Source organism: Peromyscus californicus, unplaced genomic scaffold, assembly GCF_007827085.1.
Source record: "Peromyscus californicus insignis strain IS unplaced genomic scaffold, ASM782708v3 Scaffold_18__1_contigs__length_77618521, whole genome shotgun sequence".
Classification (NCBI taxonomy): domain Eukaryota; kingdom Metazoa; phylum Chordata; class Mammalia; order Rodentia; family Cricetidae; genus Peromyscus; species Peromyscus californicus.
This window is the reverse complement of record NW_026294480.1, coordinates 59,159,899-59,183,245: the sequence shown is the minus strand read 5'-3', so window position 1 is coordinate 59,183,245 and position 23,347 is coordinate 59,159,899. Positions and strand designations below refer to the sequence as shown.

General features: G+C 42.8%; 1 protein-coding gene across 4 annotated transcripts in view; it reads left to right on the top strand.

Moving 5' to 3' along the window:
- The window catches only part of Ap3b1 (adaptor related protein complex 3 subunit beta 1), a 218,690-nt gene that overhangs the window by 180,524 nt on the left and 14,819 nt on the right, over window positions 1–23,347 (top strand). For all 4 annotated transcript variants that reach the window (XM_052743550.1, XM_052743548.1, XM_052743551.1 and 1 more), the window contains 3 exons: window positions 3,901–4,132; window positions 9,931–10,015; window positions 21,268–21,365. In XM_052743550.1, coding sequence (XP_052599510.1) covers window positions 3,901–4,132; window positions 9,931–10,015; window positions 21,268–21,365 — 415 coding nt within the window. The remainder of the gene's footprint in view (window positions 1–3,900; window positions 4,133–9,930; window positions 10,016–21,267; window positions 21,366–23,347) is intronic.

Sequence of the window (23,347 nt, the reverse complement as noted above, 5' to 3'; positions counted from 1 at the left end):
CACAAATGCATGTAAAATAAAAAAAAATAAATCATTTAAAAAAAACTAGTGTTTTCAAGCATTATTTTTCATCCTGTCTTGGGTGGTACAGATTTTTATTAAAGTCTTTTTTTTACCTGAATCTAGATGTTTCTAATGTTTGTTTCATAGAACTCCTTCTCATCAATAAATTTTTCGTTGTATACTCTTTTAGAAATAGTTTTTTGTTCACAGTTTTATATACACACACACACACACACACACACACACACACACACACTAGGAATCTTAAACCATTTCCTAAAACTAATAAATATTGATGCAGGTGATTCTCCACTTCTTACCACACTGTGCTCCAGTAAGCCTGTGATATTTTTAGAAAATGTTGTATTTGAACACTTAGTGTCAAATAAAGTATAATTATAACCAGCGCTGTAGGTAGATTATTAAGAAATCCTGTAATATTTAAAATGGTGAAATTATTAGTTGAGTTCTGAATATGGATAAAATTGTGTTTTAAAGTAAGGAGTGAATGGGAAGCCAGATAATAAACCTAATAGGTAAATTATATTGTGTTCTAACTATGCTGGGTGTGTGGTGCACACGTTCAGTACCTGTACTCTAGAAGCAGAGGTAGGTAGATATCTATAAGTTCTAGGCCATCCGGGGCTACCTGGAGACCTTGTGTCAAAGTAAGGAAGTGGGGAGAGGAGGAGGAACATAGTATTAAATGACATTGGGGGAAGACAAGGGAGAATATGTGGGAAATAGAAATTGTATTAACCCTCATTAGGCAGGTAATACTGGAGCAAAGCCACATCAGAGGGAACCAGGGGGATATGTGGAGAACGTACGTTCCAGGCACAGCGGGTGACCAAAGCCAAGGGCACATGGTACAAGTATGGCTGCCTGACTGCCTGCCGTGTTAGAGGAGCACAGACGTCATGGTGGACTGGAGCAGAGTGAGCCGTGGAGTCGTGAGAGTAGGAGATGCGGTCAGCGGGGACCTGGCAGCTGTTGACTTTCCCTCTCTGTGAAACTGGAGGGGTCTGAGCAGAGGGATGGGGCGCTGCTGCTACCTTACATACTGGATTGCTATTCCAGTGGCCCGAAGGGAGAGCCTGTGTGGTAGAGTGCAGGAGCAGGAGCCAGAGACCGACTAGACAGCTGGCAGAGTGCTGCAGCCAGAGATGGCAGGCGCTCAGCTGGCCACCGTGGAAGCTGAGTGCACTGGGACCCGTTTACGTAGTTCACTCCAGTCGCCGAATTCTTTCCTCTTCCCTAAGATGGCAACTCTGCCTGCTCTGAGGCCTCCTACCTGCCTTGGTTGTGGCATTCCTCACACTGATTGGTTTACTCAGTTCTCTGGAATGCTTTGTATTAGTACTAGTACTTAGTATCATCAGCAAAGTGCATCAATAAATGTGAGAAGAAAGAAAAGGATAAAGGAATGATCAGTGATGATAATTGCCGCTTTGTGTTTGAAATAATGGTGTCCTCAGAAAGCCCTGAGATAACGCATCCTTACCTGTGGAGAAATAGCTTTGGAGTCCAAAGAAAGATGACCGCTACAACTCCAGTGCATGTCTTCAGTGACCTCTACCTCGTAGTAGGCCCCACCCTTGTGGATATCCGACCCTTCCCATAATGCCAAGCTGCGGACCGTGCCTTTCCCACGGGACTTCAGGATTGAAGGTGCACACCGCGGCACGGTGCTGTGCTTGCTTCTCTCCAGCCTTGTAGTTTCAGCCTGCGTTCCCCATCCTGTGTGCAGCCCAGCCGTTATGGGTTTCCAGAAAAGTGGAAACTGCCTACGTCAGCATCTCCTGAGTGACGTAATGATGAGTGCCTCTCAGACATGCTATAAGTCAAAAGGGACCTGCTCAGGCCCAAATGTGCTTGATAACTAATTAGGGAGTCAACATGTAACACTGGGAAGTACCACTCATCAGCTGAGGACTTGTGTTCAGGTTGGTGGTTGTAACTTTAGTGGTGTCTCTGCATCCGTTTGTACACACAAACACTTGCCTGTTTTAGTCACCCTTCTGTCTCGGAGTATGTTCACACTGAGCATTGCTGTTTGGGTCTGTGCTAAACAGCTTCTGAAAACATGGAACAGGATTTAAATTTCTTTAACATTAAAATGTTCTTGAAAAAAATATTTGTGAGACAGGTCGTGCCCAGGCTTGTGATCTTATTATCTTAACCGCCACAGTTGTGTTTAGAGGTGCATACCGCTGAGCCCGACTCAAAGAAAGGGAATCGCTTAGAGACTTAACACTAGTGCTTGGCCGGCATTTTGGGGTCCTGTGTTTGACCTTAGCATGGCAGAAAACCAAAGTAAACTAATGGTAGACCACTGATTGTTGTCATCAGAAAACCTAAGTGGGGGAGCAGGCCAGTTCTCCACTCTGAACAAAATTTAAGATCTAAGAAACTGCTTTTTTTTTTATATGTTGCAAATAAATTTACAGAATTTTACAAATGTTACTGTATAAATTCTGATACTAGTTGATCTTTTTATGGACTACTGCTTTAATGATATATAGTAGGGAGTTTATCATTTCATATTATGATATTTTCATTGAACCTGAAATTATTAAGTTATTTATTGTCATCAGTTATTTGTAGCAGGCCTGGTAAGCTGCGGTATGTAAAGTTTGAAAGGAAAGACGGCTGTCCTGTGGTTTTATAACAGCTTCTCTCTCTCTCTCTCTCCCTCCCTCCCTCCCTCCTTCCTCCCCCCTCCCCATCCCTCTGTAATTTGCTGCTTGTGGTTTCAATTAAACTACAATAAAGGAAAGAATTTAACTAAAATCTGACGTTCAATGGAGCTATAAAGAGATGGGTACTCAAAAAAGTACTGAAGGAATGTAAATGAAGATGAACTTATCTCAAAATAACGTATTAATTCTTTTTCTTGGGACTGTGACAAAACACCAGAGAAACATCTTTAAAGAAGAGAGCTCTCTGGCTCCTGATGTAAGAGCAGACGTAGTCTGTCATGGTGGAAAGCATGGCAGCAGGGATGTAGAGCATCCAGCCTCTGCTTCCATGGGCATGAAGCAGAGGGAAGTGCTTGCTTGTGCTCACTCTATTCAGGGTAATCCAGTGTGTCTCCTGGGTAATTGAAAAGATCAGTCATCATAATAGGGAAGGTCATTTTAATCAGTAAAACAAAGGATGAAGCCACCTTAAGCTGAAATCGACGGTGGGAGAAGTTCCAGGGGAAGAGATGTTCATGGTTGATCACCATGATGGTGAATGCCGTAATCCCAGGACTCAGGAGGTTGAGGCAGGAGCAGCCCAGGCTCCAGGAGAACCTGTGCTGCCCAGTGAGGAGCTGATAAGTTCAGGAGTCAGGGTTGAGAAGGAAGGCACATGATGTTCGTTATTGGTAGGGATGCTATATGGTTGACACATCCAAGAAAACCAACTGAAAAACTATCAGAACTAACTACAAAGTTACCAGGGGGGCCATGTATACAATAGTTAGGGTGAAAAGTAAAAAGAAAGCTCATGGACTGTTTTTAAAAGGAAAATATTGACATATGCAGGGCATGACCTACCTTTCTCACCCCAGCTGGATGCCAGAGGATCCCAAGACCCAGGCTCACCTAGGTTACATAGTGAGACCCTGTCTCCCCCTCCCAAAATGTGTATTATATGGCTGGGTTGTTTTTGTCTTATATTACTAAAACGTTTTAATATATACCTGCAGAGTAAAATAAAGTTTTAAGGCATTTACTTTATCACTTTACGTCATTCTGACTAGTGTCTGTGTGTGGTATCTTTTACAGTTTGTTATTGTGCTGTATATGATAACTTAGGGCAACCACATGTCAGAAATGTTGACCTGTTTTCTAAAAGCAGCAATCCCTGTCCTCACTCACTCACTCTTCCTTCCTCCCATGTGCATAGGTCAGCACACCTGTCTCTGTGCCCACAAAGACCCACGAGCTGCTTCACCGAATGAGCGGGAAAGGACTGGCCGCCTGCTACTGCTTCCCAAGACAGCCGTGCATTTTCGGTGACAAGATGGTCTCCGTGCAAATAACACTGAACAATACTTCCGACCGAAAGATAGAAAATATCCACATAGGGGAAAAAAAGCTTCCTATAGGCATGCAAATGCATGTTTTTCATCCAATAGGTAAATACTAATCCTCATTTGAAACTTGGTAACTAAATGTTTTCATTTTTAAAACAGATGTTTCAGAAAAAGATAAAAATACAGCATTATTTTACGAACTGTGAGAGTGCCCGGTGTGTGTGTGTGTGTGTGTGTGTGTGTGTGTGTGTGTGTTACTCAGGATCCTAGGCAGGTGTTCTACCCTTAGGCTATATTCCCAGCCATTTCCCTTTTCTGTGACTGACTTTACCATGTCGGAGAAATATATTTCTTTGCCCTCAGTGGATCGAGTCCCAGTGTCCTAACCCCAGGAGTGATGAGGGGGTGGGCCTGAGGAATCAAAATTGCCGTCACCTCCCCCATCTGCATCACCTTCTCTCACCTCTCCTACTCGTCTTTCCTCCTTGCCTTATCTTAGATAACTTATTGTGTATTAAAGGCAGGAAAATCAGTCTGCCTTTTGGAATACATACGTCTCATAGCTCAAGACCCTATCCTGATTCCTTTTACTTTCCATAAATTGAAAAGTAAAGGGAACACAGGATGAATACTGTTCTGATGTCTTCCTATTCATGCACAGGATATAGAGCACCCTGTGGTGTGTGATTGCATTTATTATGTTTTTAAATTTCTTTAATCTGTTACTGCCATTTAGGAATCAAGATGTTTTCATGCTAAAAAAAAAAAAAAAAAAAAAGGAAACCTCATTTTTCTTAAAGTAATGCATAAGATGCAGCAGTAGTGGACCTTGTCTCTGTATGCAGCAGGCAGTGGTGGCCCTCATCTCTGCATGCAGGAGGCAGCTGCTACTGGACCCTGATTGGCCTCGCATGCAGCATGTACTACCCAGATGCCCATCCGAGTATCTCTTGGACCCCTTGCCAGTTTTAAGTGTTTTCTTAAAATATTTAGTTTGTTCAGCCCGGCGGTGGTGGCGCATGCCTTTAATCCCAGGCACTCGGGAGGCAGAGGCAGGTGGATCTTTGTGAGTTCGAGGCCAGCCTGGTCTACAGAGCGAGATCCAGGAAAAGGCGCAAAGCTACACAGAGAAACCCTGTCTCAAAAAACCAAAAAAAAAAAAAAAAAAAAAAAAAAAAAAACCAAAAAATATTTAGTTTGTATGGATGGAAACAATCCCCAAGGTGTACTTGGGAGAAGCTTCAGCCAAAATCTTCATTGAAGGTGATGTGAGTTAGTGATGGTCTTGGGTATATATGAAGCCCTGGGTATGACCCCAGCAGCCTCCCATCAACCCTACAGGAGGTGGAAGCAGGAGGGTCAGACTTTCACGGTCACCTTCAGCTACAGGAATGTGTTCTGAGCTATTAGGATTGTTATCTAAAAGAAACAAAAAGGGATGTAGGTTTCTGTCACTCCGGCCTCCGTTTTCTGCCCTTGGTCCAGGACAAAGTCAGTGAGTTTTCCTTCTTATTCTGTCCTCTGTTGCACGTAACTGCTCTGTTTTCTCCATCTGACCCTGGCATTGTGGGACTTCCACAAGGCATTTTGTAAACAGCATCATGCTCTGTATGTGTGATATATATCACTAGGGAAATAATGGTTTCTAATGCAAAGCCTAGTAGACTTTCATAAACAGCCAAGGTAAAGTGGGTTAGGTTTATTGAGACCTTACCAAATGCCAGTATTTTATGCCTTGATAATTAAGAGAATTTAAATAGTACCCACTCTCCTAGTTTTTACAGGATTATTTTGTGAATTTGATATATTGCCAAGGAATTACAGAATATACCAATTTGTGATTTTTTTTTAACTGCTTGTAATCTAGCCCTTTTTACCTAGTTTAAAAATTAGTTTAGTTAAGCAGTGTCGAGTAGCTGATGTATGGGTTGTCTGTGGCTGGAAATGTTATCCAAAGGTTAAAACAGTAGAGCAGTATTAATGCTTCCTTGGGCTGGCATAATGAGTTGATGAGTTGACCTTTTATTGGCCTATGTAGAGTAGAAGAAATAAATACAATACATTTCATAGTATGACGTTAATGTGGCATTAAAATATGAATGTCGTTGCCTCCGTACTACTTATGAGCTTTTCATTCTGAGGAAAATTTTTATGGCTACGATATTTCATTCATTTTTGGGCATCGATCGGATGCTATTAAGGTAAAGAGTTTTTTTCCAGGTGTGTAACACAGCCCAGATCCTGTAACAATAGATTACAACCAGTTACGGTGTGTGGTTATATCTAAATTAGCCCTCCATAGTCATCTGAAGAATGCAGCAAAACCAGGTATTTTGTTTTCATCTTTTTGTGAAATAAGAGAGTCAAGATATTTTATTCATTAAATGTGTGCCTATCTTAAAGGACCTGGCAGTATTCTTACTAGTCACCAATCTGCTTTATTTTGCCTTCAAACCCTGGATCTTGCCTTTCCATTAGCAGGGAGCTGAATTCCTTGTAAGAATATTAGAACTTATTTGCCTAGTTTTCCAAAGAGATTAAGAATATATGGGATTTAAGAGGTGGATGGGAGGACTTAAGAACTAGCATTAGACTATTTCCACTGCACAACAGCAAGTCCAGAAACAGTGTCCAAATATTGTAAAAATCCACCATGAATAATTTATGCTGATGAAGCGTTCATATCGTACAACATGCCATTGATCATGAACTGTCCTCCAGAATCAGCGCGTCACTAAGCTCACAGTTCATTACCGTAACGTCCAGACAGAACCAGGCGGTGCCGGAGTGCTAGCAGTGGGGCATCTTGAGTGCCGTCACCTCCTCAGGTGACGTGCAGGGGTACAGATGACATGGGAGAGCTGGATTGTGAGCGCAGTCGTGTTTGAGAGACCCCACTGGGTGTATGACTCAAACAAAACCGAGCTGCAGTGTTTGTAATGCGGAAACAGGTGTTGGGGGTTCACAAAGGACAGCCAGGGTACGACTCACAGGTAGAGTTCTCGTTTACCTGGACCCCATCTTCTGTTTGGGAAGGAGAGAAGACCAGTCTTAAGTACTTAAGTAATGAGACTGAGAGCTGTGAGCTGGAGAGAGAGAGAGAGAGAGAGAGAGAGAGAGAGAGAGAGAGAGAGAGAGAGAGAGAGCTTATATGACTATAGCCCTAAGGAAACGCTGATTGTCAAAGATTTAAGCAGCAAGTCTTGCTTGGTTTACTAGCTAGACAGTAAAATTTAAGTTATATAAGCAAATGAAATTCAAACTAGAATCGGAAATCAAGATACCGCAGAGCAAACCAATAACATTTTAAAATGTGTCTCAAGCATGGGCCACCTTATAATGCCTAGCCTTCATTGAGCCTGTGAGAAATACACATACATACATATATATATATATATATATATATATATATATATATATATATATATATATATATATATATATATAAATACACACACACACACACACCAGCTTCTTGAATTATTCTTTGTCCTGTCTCTACCGTCCTCTCTATTCATGGCGAGCTTTAAGGGGCCAATCATACTTAGCAACAAACCCCAGGAGATGTTGGTCTACTGAAAGAAGTGTGCTTGCTAAAGTATGATGGCACGATGTACCCGAAACTGATAAAGTTGGATATAAATGTCTTGTGTGCAGCTCTTCTGAAAACTTAGAGCAAAGTGAAGTCAAAGGAGATGTTTTCTGTTGCAGTGTGTGCTATATATATATATTCATACATATTTAGGATGCCCCGTTATTCTAAGATGTCTTAAGTAGAATGAACATTTGTAATTATTTGTCTTGTCTTCTTTTGCCACTGTCCCCCCACCCCCAAAGACAACATTATTATATCTTCAAATACTTGTTTCCCATACTTGGTTAGTTGATAGTTGAGTTTACCCTGGTAAGTCCCTGGGTAATGCAGTTAGATTTGTTTTGTTTCTAGTAATGCCAACTCTGTTGGGTAAAGTGGGCACAATTTAAGGCCCTCATCCAAAGTTACTTTAGCTTGCGTTTTAAGTTGGATTTTTTTTTTAGTTGAAATTTGAGCCCTTGTTTAAATTTTAACTTTTTATATCTAAGCAGTTTTGAGTGTATACTCTTTTATACATTTCAAAAGCTCAGTGATTTCCGTGAATTCTAGTCCACCTTGTGCTACATAGAGAGTTCAAGACCAGCCCTGACTACAGAGCTAGACTCTGTATTAAGATAAAAAGAAAACTGTCCACTGCCTATGGAGACAGAAGATAGTCCAGGAAATGTGTGTCTCATTTCTCAAAAGAAGAAATAGGCATGACCAGTAGGCACTTGAAAAAGTGTTCAACATCTTTAGCCATCAGGGAAATGCAGATTAAAACTGCTTTGACAATCAATCCATCTCACCTCAGTCAGAATGACTTCATCAGGAAGACACCTGATGTGAGGAGGGTGTGGAAAGAGCACTGTGCCCTCCTCGGGGAGATGTGACTATGTGCAGCTGCTTTCAAAGTCAGTGTGAGTCTCCTCAGAAAGCTAACGGCAGACCTGCTGTATGATCAGTCTACCCTGGCGGGTCTTTACCTGCAGGACTTGCATCAGCACACTGCAGAGGTGCTTCCACATGCATGGTGTTTGCTGCACTGTTCACAGTAGGGAAGAAGTAGAACCGGCCTAGATGTCTGTAAACAGAGGAATGGGTAAGGAAAAGGCAGTTCATGCACACAGTGAAATTTTTCTCAACTGGAAAGAAAAGTGGCATACCATCTTTAGAGAAATAGATGAAACAAGAGATCATTACATTAAACAAAGCAAGATTTATACCTCTTGCACTCATGTGGAGTGTGTGTGTGTGTGTGTGTGTGTGTGTGTGTGTGTGTGTGTGTGTGTGTGTGTGTGTGTGATCATGACAGAAAGGGGACCGTGGGTGGGGAAGAAGAGATCTCTTAAGAGATATCTCGGTTACTTTTCTATCACTGTGCTAAGATACCATGACCAAAGCAACTAATAAAGCAATGGATTTAATTTGGGCCTACCAGTTCCAGAGACTAGTAGAATCCATAACTATCATAGCAGGGAACATGGTAGCAGACAGGCAAGCAGTGGTCCCAAGAGCTTACATCTTATCCCCAAATTGGGGCCAGAGAGAGAGAGTGCACATTGAGAATGGTGTCGGCTTTTGAAACCTTGACATACTCTCTCCAACAAGACCACACCTCCTAATCCTTCTCAAACATTTCTACCAACTGGGGACCAGACAGATATTCAAATATATGAGTCTATGGGGGCCATTCTCATTCAAACCACAGCAGGGAAAGGCAAGGGTATTAAATAGGTAGTGGAATTTGTGTGACATGAAACCAGGAGACTGCTTGGAGAATCAAGGGGACCAGCAAAATAGGGGCTTTTGAAAGGGGAAGGCAATGGGAAATGGATGAACCAATGTATTGACATGAATACATGAAAATGCTGTGAGGCCCACCACCGATACAGCAACTTAAACAGTGAACTTAAAAAAACAAGGAAAAAATGATTCTCAAACAGATAGCTGTAGTGTGTTCATTAGAGGATGCTCAGAGTTAACTTGAAAGAGTGTAATTTCAGTCATGAGTTTCTAATTTCCTTTATTATTCTTAGTTTAAATTATCTTATGAGCCATCATTAAATTTCTTTCTTTTTTTTTTTTTTTTAAGTTTTCGAGATAGGGTTTCCTTGTGTAGCCTTGGCCATCCTGGAACTCGCCTTGTAGTCCACCTTGTAGTCCACCTGCCTCTGTTTCCCAAGTGCTAGGATTAAAGGCGCACGCCACCGCCACCTGGCTAAATTTGTCTTTTTTAACCAAAGATGGTGTGAATGTTTAGTGTTTCCTTTGCCTCTTTTTCATGTCGTCCATGTTTTCATATCTGAATTTTCCTCTTTCCTAGCCTCTCTGGAGCCTGAGGGGTCTGTCACTGTCTCAGTGGGCATTGACTTCTGCGATTCTACACAGGCCGCCTGTTTCCAGCTGTGGTAAGCTCAGTTGTTTTCTGTTTTTAGATTGCCTGTAAAGGACAGCACATGAAAATCTGGGCTTTCAATAGCTTTTCCTGTAAGACAGAACATTTAGACAAATGTATTTTTGTTTGACAACGTGTAACTGCCATTGGATACCTGCTCATACATTGTGTACATGGTCCTGTATTTCTGATGCACCTGCCATTACAGTGTGCCATATGCAGTTGAAATCCTTGGTTTGTTGGTTAAAGGAAAAGGCTATTTACTGATTTTTTTCTAATGTTAATACTATACTTTTAGAAAATTCAGGCAAAATGAACAGTTTAATATATTGCTCAATAGCCCAAAGAAGCTTCTTTTTGAGGCAATATGTCCTCTTGAGCTACAGTGGGTTTCTTAAGGAGAATATTACTGATTCTAAACCCATACACTTTCCCCCTTTTACAAACTGAGGACATTCATAAAGTTGGTTAACTCAGAACCCAATGTCACTCAAGTTTTTTGGTTTTAGGCTTTACTTCTTTCATGTAGTGTGTATGCTGATGAACTCCAGAGGCTGTGGGATTAGAGCAAAGCCAGTGGGGCTTTGAGAGTCACTCTTGAGTTCCTTTGTAGGTTTTCTGTTACAGGGTGTGGCTTGTTTTTTAGATGGAAGTTACTTGTTTTTCTTTAAAAATTGAAATAGTTTATATATCTGAATTTTAGCCAGCTTAGGATAGAATTTATTATGCTTTAAAATTTGCAAGTCAGGACAAAAACACTTTAAAGTAAATATGTAGGTTAAATGTAGCAAACCTTTCTTTGTCATTTCCCAGAACTCGGCCCAGTATTCTTTTATTGCCAAGAGCCAGCAGTGATGAATATGAACAGTGCAGTGTACGCATTGATTCTATGCAGATCATCACCTTTATGTTTGGGGAGGTCTGCTTTATTAGTGATATATAAAAACTGATTACTTTTTCCAACATTGCTTAGTAATTGTTTATTATTTTTCTATTAGACAAACAACACAGATCAATATTACTGAACACAGGCTATGAGTAACACCACTCTAAATAGATTTGCTTCCAACACCAGAGGTATATTCATTTTAATGACCTCAACAATGTGAGCCCAGTGCCAAAGCTTATACCAAATCAGACCAAAATTAAAACCTCAATAGTCCTTTATCGTGCCAGGTTACAGTCAGGTGTGTTCTTATTGTTACATTTTTCCTTAATTGCAAAGACTTCTTTTATAGTCTCTTAGACTACATATGTGTTTTGTCTTCTACACTTAGCCAAGACCTTTTAGGGAGAAATATACACTGTAGTGTGTGATTTTTATCCTACATTGGGTAGTATATGTGAACAGTTTTCTTTCAATGTCTCTTAAATACGTTTTAGGAAAATGACAAATGTATCTCACATAGCAATTAGCTTTCTGTTATGAACACATTAATATATTTTCTGCAGTGCAGGTACAGATTACTAAGTTATTTTATATTTCGTCTTGCACAGAAGCATGCTAGATCAAAAATTATTTTTGTGTGTTCCAAAAAGAGCACTTCGTCTTGCGTCAAGTGTAATTGATCCTGAAGCAGCGTAATCACAATTACTCACTTTCTTAATTGGCCTGCCCAAAATCAGAAAATGGAAACCGATCGGTGGTGTTTCAATCAATAGCTTCATAGTAGTGCTAGTGGGGGAGGGAGATGGTGGTAATGGGTAGATCAATCGGTCTGAGGTGCCAGTCACTGACTGTGCCTTTTGCATAGTAAGTGGCGTCTTTTGCTTAGTGAAGTGCTGTGTTAGTCTTAAGAGTTCAATAAAAAGAAGGGAAAGAGTAAGTAGGGCTGGTATTAAAATTTTTTGCCTGAAATACATAAATCAATATGTAAAATTATGGGTAATAAGAACATATTTGATAACAGGCCTTTGGAGATGCTGAGAATGTGGACTGAAGCCTTTAGGTCTCTTTCTATTATGAGAAGAACGAGAATGGGGTAAAGTGATGCTACTTCACTCTAGATTAACTCTGTATCATTATGATTAGGTAGATGGATGGAGTGAGAAAGTGTTGTGCATAGTTACAACAATTCCCTTTTACTTTGCATTTCGAATCATTACCAAAGTAAAATATATAATATCCACAGATCTATAAAATGAATACTGCATAAACAAGTCCCCATCCTGGTGGTGAGTGGGTAGACTATATCAAAGGTGGCTTAAGTTAGCTACAAGACAGCACTTGCACCCACTGTTTTTTGTCCAAAATCCACTAAAAAGAAAAATCCATCCTTTAAAAGGTAAGTGCATAAAGAGAGACAGAGACAGAGATACAGAAACAGAGAGGAAGAGACAGAGAATGTCGCTAGCTGACTGACCAGAAATAGTAAGAATTACTGGCCATTAGAAAACAAACAAGAGCGGATGAATGCTCAATGAGCAAATGAAAACCACACAACACTCCTGTAAGAGCCGCCTGAGACGGTAGGAGCAGATCTGGGGGAGCTCAAGCGCAGAGTGGTGTGTGAAAAGGAAAGGTTGGGAGGTTGAGGAAGCCATTGGGAATTGGAGAGTACTCATTCCAGCCTCTGCCTCCCGACTCCACCTCTGCCCAGATGTGGCCACCACTGCAGCAGCAGTGAAGGGGCCGGAAAGGACTCATGGGTGTGAGGGCCACAGGTCACAGGGCGTCAGTTGTTCCCAGGGAGCAGAAGTGATCAGGGGTGGACTGAAGTGAAGTTCTGTCCTAGAGGGTAGTAGTCTCAGATCCCTTTGGGCTGAGGGAAAGCAGCCTCAGTATGTGTTGCCTTCCTGCCTCCTGGGTTTATGCCCATGTAACCAGTCTGTGTCTTACTTAATGAACCCCAAACTGCAGGGAATAGGAGTCAAGTGTCTGTCCTGATAGTAATTGCTAGTGTTTGTTAAGTACTTAGAATGTGCTCACTGCTGCTCCAAACACTTTCAAGTGTCCATTTGTTTAATTTCCACATTGGTCCTTAACTTAGTATTGTCCCCATTTTACAGGTTAGTAAGCTTGAGGCATAGGAAAAAAGTTATCATAGCTAATGTATAGTAGAACTTGGTGTGTTCTGTTACAAAAATAACCACACAGTTGGGATGACCAAGCTTGGGAGAGAAAGCTGAAAACTGCCACTTGGAAGAGAAGGCTGAAGATGGATACAAGGACTAAGGGCTTGTGAAGGGAGCAGATATGCGGTGGGGTGGTCACAGCTCTGGAAATCACTGGAGCAGGGAACAGAAACAAGGGACAGGAGCCTAGGAAGTAAAGGACAGACAGAAGGAGAGGAGAGAAGGACACAACTACAGAAAAGCATTTCCTCAAACAAAAGAACAAACAACCGACAGATTGAAAGGCTTACCAAAGATGAGCAGGAAAGATTCAAACACTACATTCCGCTGAAAAATTGGAAAAGAAAACCATCCCAACAGCTTCTACAGCTAAAAAAAAAAAAGACAAAAAACAAAAACCAGCTTCCCTAAAAAAGAACAATGTGAGCGGGCATGGTGGTGCACACCTTTAATCCCAGCACTCTATAGGCAGAAGCAGGCGGATCTCTGTGAGTTCGAGGCCAGCCTGGTCTACAGAGTGAGCTCCAGGACAGCTAGGGTAGTTACACAGAGAAACCCTGCCCCGCCTCCAAAAAAAAACCCAAAAAAATCAAAACAGGAACAATGCAAAAGGAGTGAGATTTCTCTCAGGATACAACCTTTAAACATAAGGCTTTCAAATAACACATTCTCTTCAAACAAGCAGACATTCTGTTTGCCACTTACCAATCCTTTGTGGAAGATTCCCTCAGAAAAGTAGTATAGTAGAATTTTCCATGAAGTCTAATACAGAAAAAGACAGAACAAGGAGGAAACGAAGAGGAGGGAATTTCACACTGTTGCTGTGTGAAAATAAGTATTGATATAATATCAAAAATAAATGTAATCATAAACCAGACCCAGGATCTCAACATGGACCAGTGTGAGAAGGAATACCTAGCCCTTCTTGTCATGTTTTTAAATTAATTGGTTGACAGCAAACAGGAATTTAAATATGGTTTAAAATATTAAGTATTATCACTAAGATCATTGATACCTCCAAGGAAGGAAGGAAACAAAAGAGTCATTAAAACTTGGGTCTTTTTAAATTGAAGAGGGAATAAGTGTGCTAAATAGAAAACTAAATAATATAGCTGAGGGGCAAGGGCATACTTCCTGTGTGTGCCTCTTCCAGGAGACACGAGCAGACATTGGTCACCCAGCTAGAATCCTGACAGCTAACGGCGGGCTACAGAAGCAGTTGGTGTAATTAGGGAGCTAGTGTGTTTGCTGGGGTCACTTATAGGGTCACAGTTGAGGGGTTCCAGACGTACAGGAGCTTGGGTGATGGAACAGCAGCCGCATGGCTAAGCTGCCGCCAAGCCCTCCCTATCGTGGGTGAATGCCCATGGAAGCCGCACTGCTGAAGCCCCCTGCCCAGCTAGTGGCAGCTCCTTCCCCAGCACTTGGCTGCTTGGACAGCCTTGGGGCGCCCCACCCCACCCCGTGAGTGAATCTTGTAACTTTCTGAGCCCCTTAAATTTCTTGAGCTTCCTAAGACTTCCGAGCCTCTCCTCCCTCAGGGGTAGCTCCAGTACATCCTTACACACTGGTTTTTACAAGTCACGTCACCTTCATTAAACAGCTAAAGCATAAAATTCAACCATTTATAATAACCCTTCCTGAGAGAGGTTGACATAGAAACTAAAAAAAGGTTAATGTATTTGTTTATCTGATGGATATACTAGGAAAAGAATAAAAGTAGTTGTGGAATATATTATTAATATGTAGAAAAACTGAGCTGGCCTTAAGAAAGAGGAGACCAAGATTAGAAAGAGAAAGTAAGAGATTTTAAAATAATACAATGTATACTTTTCTAGTGTATTGGGATGTTTAGATGAAGTTATTGTTTCATAGAAAAATATGAATGAGAAGAAAAAACAAACTGCAGTAGAACTTCGTAGAAAGCATCTGATTAAACAAATGAAAAAGAAAGAATGGCCTGTATCTTTCCATGTGGCTGTGTCCCTGGTTTCCAGGCAGGCCCCCAGCGATAACCCAGAATCGAGTACATCACTTGGGTGGTGAATTACCTGGTATCTGAGCCACACACGTTTTCCATGCCCACGACAGTATCAGAGACATCCTGTCTAAGTCAGAAAGGGAATAAGATATACTCTCAAAACTGTTTCACATTCTGATGGAAGTTCTAGCTGGTATAAGAAAGACCCCAAAGGTAGACTATTCCTAGGGTTATTAGTCCCCAGTATCTTGGAATCAAGAGAAAAATCTATTTAATGAGTTTTTAAGGGTGTTATAGATTTCTGGGGTAGGGAGTGTAATGTTTCTAAAAGCCTTAAAAGAATATACAAAGTATTTTAAAATAGGAGAAAGGCAATATTAAGAAGAAATGCACCATGTTCTTAAGTGGAAGGCCATATATTCATTAGACAAACATTCTCACATAGATTCATCTTTACATTCAACGTGACAGTCTGGGTTCCATGCCAGTGAAGCTTTCAAGGAATTCAGCATATTTCTAAAATTGAACTGGAAAGCAGGATGTAAGGTCAAAATATTTTTTAAATGAAGAGAAGTCTTTTTAAAATGTTGAAGTATTTATTAAGGCCACCAAAATGTTTTCATTGGCATTAGCAAAGGAACCAGTAAAACAAAATAGAAATTTTAGAAATTGTATCAGAGGGAGCTTCCAGGTCACTTGGGCGAAGAACATCCTTCCTGTAATGGTGTGGATTGTGCCTTGGGAAGATTGCAGAGAGCTTCCTCCACAGGTCACTCCTGAATAAATCAATGATGGTGTTGTCACAACTATGAGCATGTGGTCCGCCCTGTGAGCTGGCCCACCCCTCACGGGGCAGTGCTGGAGAGCTGGCCCTGGTTATGTGGGTGAGGGAGAGCTAGACACGATGACATGAGCATAGGAGAACTGGTCCTGCCCCTCGACAGCTACCACAGGCAGGAGAGCTGCCACACCCTTCATGTGGGCAACGTGGGAGAGCTGGCCTTGGTGGCAAAGGTGCGGGAGAGCAGGACTGACCAACTCAGCTACCACCCAGGCCCAGATCCAGGGCTTTGAGTTGACCCACCCCAACATCTACCCCATCCATGAACTACTGCTGTGCGTGACTGGCCCTGCAGACCCAAAGCTGCAGGATCTCCATGGCACAGGGCAACAACAGGGTACCCAAGAGGAGTCCTGGGGAAGATTCAGTATTGATCGTGTAGCACAAGTCTGAGGCCTTGAACCACTCCAGTGAACAGATATTTGCAAGTAACGCTCTTTGGGCAAAAGGGTGTACTGTGGGACACGCTGCAGCTTCCCCAGTGAGAGTGTTTGTGTGTTTTCTTTTGTGGGGGCGTTGCAGGGGTGGGGGCAGATAGCAGGGGTGGGGAAGTGAGTGGGATTGGGGTGCATGAAGTGAAGTTCACAAAGAATCAGTGAAAAGGGTTTTTTTTTAATGTAAAATTTCTTCACGGAAAAGAAAAAGTAGAAACCATAAATGGAATAGAAAAGCCCCGAGGCGCCTGGAACAGACAAAAGCTCCCTCAGTAGGTTATAAGGAACTCCCGTTCTGATCAGGACCCAGGAAAGGGTGGGAAGAAGAGGCATGAGCAGTTCCTAAAGAAGGCTGAAGAGAGGGCTCTAGTCAAGGACACGTGCTGCTCTTGCAGAGACCCACAGGTCCTAACTAGTTCCCACAGCCGTCTGTAACTCCACTTCAGGGGGCTTGATTCTCTCTTGGTTTCCACAGGCACCAAGCATCGACAAGGTCCACATATATTCATTCATACAAGCAAACATGCACACACACAATTTTTTTTTTAATTTGTAAAAAGAAAATAAATGCAAATAGCAAGTAAGCATAAGAGGATGTATAATGTAGCTAGTGTTTGGGGAAATAAAAATTGAGATATTTCACCTATCATTGACAAACTTTGAAAATAATTTTAATACCTGATATTGATAAGAAAGGCAGAAAAAAAGTGTGTACCCTTGTATGCCAATTGTGAACCTTAATCTGGCGTCCCTTTTTAGGGCAACTGGACACTGTCTATCCAAGTGCTAAATATTCATTGTTTTCACTTTAAACAATTCATCTTTAGAGGATGAAGCTCAGATAAGTAATTGTTTGGTAGGAGGAAGAACTGTGGAACATTTGGATTACATGTGTAAGTTTTGAGTGTCTGTGATACATTGTCCTGTTTGATTTCATTTAATGGTCAAAATTATCTCTGAGGGGTTATCACTCTCCTTAGACAAGGATCAGTAAGCAGCCTGCACACTCCATCTCTCTTACTTAGTTTACCCATTTGGATCATAGGCATCTGTGGAATGGGCTTGTATATAGTTGTGTATGTATCACAGCCAAACATACAAATAAAATCTTACCTTACATCAGACTGTTATCTGATTCGTCTAGCTCAACTGTGTAAAGCTGTCTTGATGCTACTTTATTGGTCTGGTAATCCAGTAAGTTTACATCTCATCAGTCTTATTTGTGTTGAGATATATGAATAGAAATAGACACGGTGATTTCTCCATGTTAAAACAAAGGAGACAGACAGAGAAGGGCAAAGATGAGGAACATCTGGGGCTGTCGAGACGCTGTGCAGACCTGACAGCCTGAGTTCAATTCCCAGAACCCACACAAAAGTGGAAGGAGAGAACTGACTCCACAGAGTGAGTTACCTTCTGAGCTCCCCACATTCGCTATGGCACACGCATCATTACCCAACATGCACAAGACACAACAACTTGAAATTTTTTAATTACTTTTTTAAAAGAAAAGAATAGCCGTAAAGAGAATGAAGCAACCAGAAAAGAAGGCAAAATGATAGGAAAGAGGAAATGAAGGACACCCTGGAGACTCCTGCAAATGAAAGAATAAGTTTGTCCAAATACAAAGGAACCTTTCAGAACTGTGTGTAGAAGACTGATTTACTATGTCTGAGGCTTTCTTTTGCCATGAGTAACAAACCCAACTGTGGCTTAACCGAACAGGGCTTTACTACTGCTCCAAGAACAGTCCAAGCTCAGCAATACCAAGCTGGTGACCAGTTGCCCCGGGTCAGTGGGGTCTAAGGCTCTCTGCCTTGTGTGTCCTGTGCTAATTCAGTTATGATGACCCCATGAAGGCTGCCCTACTGAAGGTTCCTGTCTATGTTCTTGCCCCTCCCCCAGCTCCCAAAAAAGAAAGAAGCGGGGAGGAAGAGAGGGAGAGATATCAAGGAAAAAGGAACTATGTCTGTGTCCAAAAAGCAAAGCAGAGCTTCCCTGGCAGCTCCCGTGGAATCTGTCTGTGCTTCATTGCTCAAAACTGGGTCACTTACTCATCCTTTGCTGCAGGAGAGGCAGAGAAGAAAAAGCAAACAGATACTGGGTGAGCGGGCACCAGTGTCCACCGCTGCACTCTTCTAGTCCTGTTACATTTACCTCCAGTGCCCCATTTTGGGCACTCAGTGTTTCCGTTTCAGCAGACACAACAGAAAATGTGCATGGGTACCAAGAGCAAAACACATCTGGCCAGTGGTGTCTGCTCTTCCCCAGCACACTGTGTCACTGGAGAAACCATTCATGAGTGCTTCCCTGACCCCAGAGACCTGAGAAGCCATCATTGTCGTCCCCCCCTCCACTCTGCACCGCTCCCACCCCTCACTGCGGCAGAGCCACCTCGGACCCACACAGCATGCGGTATCTTTCTTATTTTAGAAAGAGTTACAGATAGCAGCACAGTTCATCTGCTCTTCTGGTCCTCTACCTTCTGAAGCTAGGTACATGCCTCTCTTAGTAACAATTTTGGCTATGCATCCCTTGGATGTGTGTTTTTGTGTGTGTGTGTGTGTATGTGAATATACATATGCATGTGTAAGCATATGTTTGGATATGTTAACTTTTTTTTAAGATTTATTATGTATACAGTGTTCTGCCTGCATGTCTGCCTGCACGCCAGAAGAGGGCACCAGGTCTCATTACAGATGGTTGTGGTCTACCATGGGGTTGCTGGGAATTGAACTCAGGACCTCCGAAAGAGCAGCCAGTGCTCTTAACCTCTGCGCCATCTCTCTAGCCAATGCTGACATTGTTTGTGTACTAAAACAAAGAAAATAGGGACACAAGAAGTTAAAGGTATAAAAAAGGAATTAGCAGGCGTTTTCCTCACTAGATTGCCTTGTGCCTCCTGTTTTATGGAACACTGGTATAGCTAGCAACTGAAGGGGTCGGTTTTCTGTCTCGTTAGTTTATAAATCATATGTACAGTTCCTATACTGTGTGGTGTGTACACCCACCTCTTTAGGGACTGTTACACATCTCCCTTAATGAGTTAGCCATCCCTTCCCTTGCCTGGGTGTCCTCCAAGCATGGTGCCTCTGTGTTCCCAGGCTAACCCTTCATCTAGTGCTTACACTCATCAGTAAGACCTTGCTCTAACCAGGTGGTGGTGGCGCACGCCTTTAGTCTCAGCACTTGGGAGGCCCAGGCAGGCGGATCCCCAGGTTCGAGGCCAGTCTGGTCTACAGAGTGACTTCCAGGACAGCCAGAGCTACACAGAGAAACCCTGTCTCGAAAAACCAGAAGAGAAAAAAAGATCTTGCTGTAGCAGAGCCCCCGGCTCTGCCTTCCACTGCTCCTTTGCATTCTTAGAGCATCTTTCGTCTGTTGAGGAAGCTTCCTGCCTCTCCTCGCTTCTCCGGTCACTCTTACTGTCCCTTGTACCCCACCTGCCCTGTTCCTCTCCCATAGTGTCCATCTTGCCGAGGGAGCGTCAGTGTCTCCTTCAGTCCTCAGTTTAGGCTCCTGGCAGATCGGGCACAGGCTTTCCTCCAAGTCATTCTTCCTGTCTGTCACCGCTGGTTCCTTCCCCTGTGGTCCGCAGGCTTGTACCAGGCCCTTCTCAAGGTGTCCTCCTTCTCCATGTCACCTTCTTTTCCTGCCCTTCCTAATTTGCATTTCTAATTATCTCCTGGACACCTCAGAGTCTGAGATAATTAAAGCCAAGTTCTTTTGTGTAGAATCCAGATTCCTCTTTAATATGCCGTCGTTCACCCAGTTGTTTTCATGGTAAAGTTCAAAGACTCTGTCCGTCCGTCACTCAGTCTGTCTCTTCTAATTCCAGACTACCCATAAATGTCTCAGCCCCACGCTCAATGCTCTCCAACCCAGAGAAGCGCTGCGCTCTAGCAGAATAAGGATGGGCTCTGAGACAGGGACGCTTGGGTACAGAGCCCAGCACGGACAGCTGTGTGGCCCTTGGCTGTGCTGATTAAATTCACTTTGGGTTTGGGGGATGTTGCTGGCACTCAAACCGAGGGCCTCAGTCATGCCAGCAAGCCCCTACCCCTCTAGTGAGCCACACCCCCAGCCTCTCCGGTGTTCTTGCTAGCCGATTTTGGATAACAGAAGCTGCCTCTTAGGATCAATCATTGTTAGGATTTCTGAGTAAATGCTAAGAACCTCTGCCCCCTCAACCAGAGTTAAATGAGCTCCCCGCCTGTGTTCTCCCATCCTCACCAGTTCAGAGTTATAGATGGGATCAGTGCTGAAGGGCTCCAGTGGTTTGTCTTTCCTTTAAGAAACATTGACACTGGACTGAGGTGGTGCGGTGGTTAAGAGTGCTTGCTTCTTCCAGAGAACCAGAGTTCCATTCCTAGCACCCACATTAGGTGGCTCCAAGGGATCTGATGCTCTCTTCCGGCCTCCTGGGTACCCACATGCATACACAGACACACACAAATACAAAGCAGTCTTTAAAAATTAAACCTTGAAAGTGCTTTGTGTTGGTTCTGAGAATAAAGTAGTGGTATGTTTACTTGACTGTATGTATCCGTACAATTCAGAGAGTGAAGAGGCAGGAGTAGGCCAGGATTCCAGGACAGCAGCCTTGAACTGGAGCTCTCCGTAGAAACCTGCATGAGCGGGCGTACTGTCTATAAAGCCGCTCTGTACCGTCGGCCTCATCTGCGGGGCCTCATCGCTGTCCCTAAAACACAGGAGTAGGCGCGAGGTTCTCCTTCCTTCACCCCTGCTTAACAAGCCTTGGGTTCTGTCCTCAGTACTGCATAAACCCAGCTTGTGGCATGGCTGTAAACAGCATCCTGGAGGTGGAAGCAGGAGGATCACAAGTTTAACTGTTTTTGTTAGACTGTGTAGTGTTTAAAAGTATGATTTTAAGCATTTGGTCACCTTTGGATTTTTTTTTTTTTCTTCCTTAGCACCAAGGATGATTGCTTCAACGTCAGCATCCAGCCTCCTGTTGGGGAACTGCTCTTACCTGTGGCCATGTCAGAGAAAGACTTTAAGAAGGAGCGAGGTGAGAGCTGACTACGTTTTGCTAGAAAGGTCTGCACTACACGGTATACGCCTGTGCTTCCAACAGGCTCGGGGGTTTCCATGCATACCCAGCCAGCAACAGGCCAGCACACTTTCCATTTGCTCTAATGCGTGCACTCATACTTTAAAAGTATGTGTTTGTGCGTGTTCCTGGCAGGACTGGAAATCGATTACTGTGTCTTTGCAATGATAGGCTGATCTTAACCAGCTGCTCAATTCTGAGAGTTGTTCTGTAGCCCGTGCTATGCTCGTGTGCTTTAAATTCCAGGAACTGGAGACTCCCTGATGCTCTTTCTGCCACTGTAAACCCGCGGTCTGCATTTGTTCGTGCGTTGTTATAAAGTTGTTGTCCATCTCCTCCTAACATGCCTTTCCAGATACACAGTAACGCACTTTACCCTTCAGACTAAAGCCCGAAGTATACTGTTGAAAGACTTCTATTTCCGTTTGACTGAATTCTGTTAAAGAAATGCTTTGACTAAATCAGATCTGAAAGATTTTAAAATATACACCAAAGAAAATACTTGTAGCAGACTGCAGGTATTAATATTGTACTTGCCCAGAGTCAAGCACTCTTTCTAATGAAAGTGAGGGCCTGTTTGTGTATGGATCCGGGGAAAGCAGTGATTTTCGGTGTTTGAGTACATGTTCATAAAGGTAGGGTTTCTTTACATGCTGTCATCGGCAATGTGTAAACGTTGATGTGAGCCTCGGCTGTTTTTCTCTCTGGAGGGTATAATCAAAGACCCTTTCATCTGGGGGTCGTTCAGTCATATCCCTCACTCTTCCAGGAAGACTGCACACACACAGCACTCCCTCGCTGAGGAGAGGCCATGCTTCCTGAGAAGGTCAGAGAGACCTGTTGTCAGAAACATCCCACCACAGAAACCTCAGACAACCCTGTCAGTAGAGGATCTTCTCCTACCTCAGTCCTGGTTAGTGGGTTTTTAAAAGGGATAACTAAACCCAACTCTGTATTTGTCTTCTTCAAAGTTGAGTATTGCTGTAGAAGACATTATCTCTGTGGCTTTCTTTTTCCAATGACGAATGAATCCATTCTCGTGTTTGCTATTCTGCCCTTTGCTGGCTAAAGCCTGCCTCCGCTTTACATCTGCTCTGCAAACCAAGGTGAGTGGCGCACCAGGAGGAAGGCGCCGCCGATTGATGGGGAGAGTCTGCCTTCGGGTGCAGCTCAGACCTGCACTGCAGATTACTGTATGCCCTTGCTCTCTCTCAGCTTTCCTTTAGAGTACTTGCGAGTTCCATCAAATGTTTTGTACTCGGCTGTGACTGAGGGTTTTTCTCTGACTAGCCATACAGAACCGCAAGTGCACGAGAGAGGTGCACACGGAGACTCGCCGCCGTCCTCTGTGGGCTTGTTGCCAAAATTCCTTTTTCTTCTGCCATTTTACTCCTATGGTTGTTGATTATTTGTCTGAATAAATCTGGCAGCTGTTTGCTATGTTTAATAGAGCAGAAAGGCTACTCTGAATAAAGCTATTTGAAAATGTGTTTATATGAAGTATTTGTAAATCCTCGCCGGTCTCTTGGCGTTTCTGTATCATTCTCTCTGTCTTCCTGAATTCATCCTTTGATGTGGGACTTGATGCTGGCAGATTCACCACAGGCTTTTTCAGTCCCGTCTTTTTAGTTACGGATTTCAGGGGTTTGCTAATAGAGGTCTCAATCCACAACTTTACACATGGATTGGTGAAATGCTCCAGGAAGGGAGCTGGCTTTCACAGAAGACCCCGAAAGATGACTCCCAGAGGGAAATCCTAAACCTAAATGAAAATCACTTGTTTATATTTTGTCAGTGTAAAGTTCTAGAAGGTAAGATGTAAGTAATTTGAAGAAACGTGTGTACGTTTTGTTATATGCTAGCTTTAAAACCTGTTTCTACTTTGATAAATGCACTTATTATTATCTCATTTCACAGGACATATTTTAAGACTCAAAAAC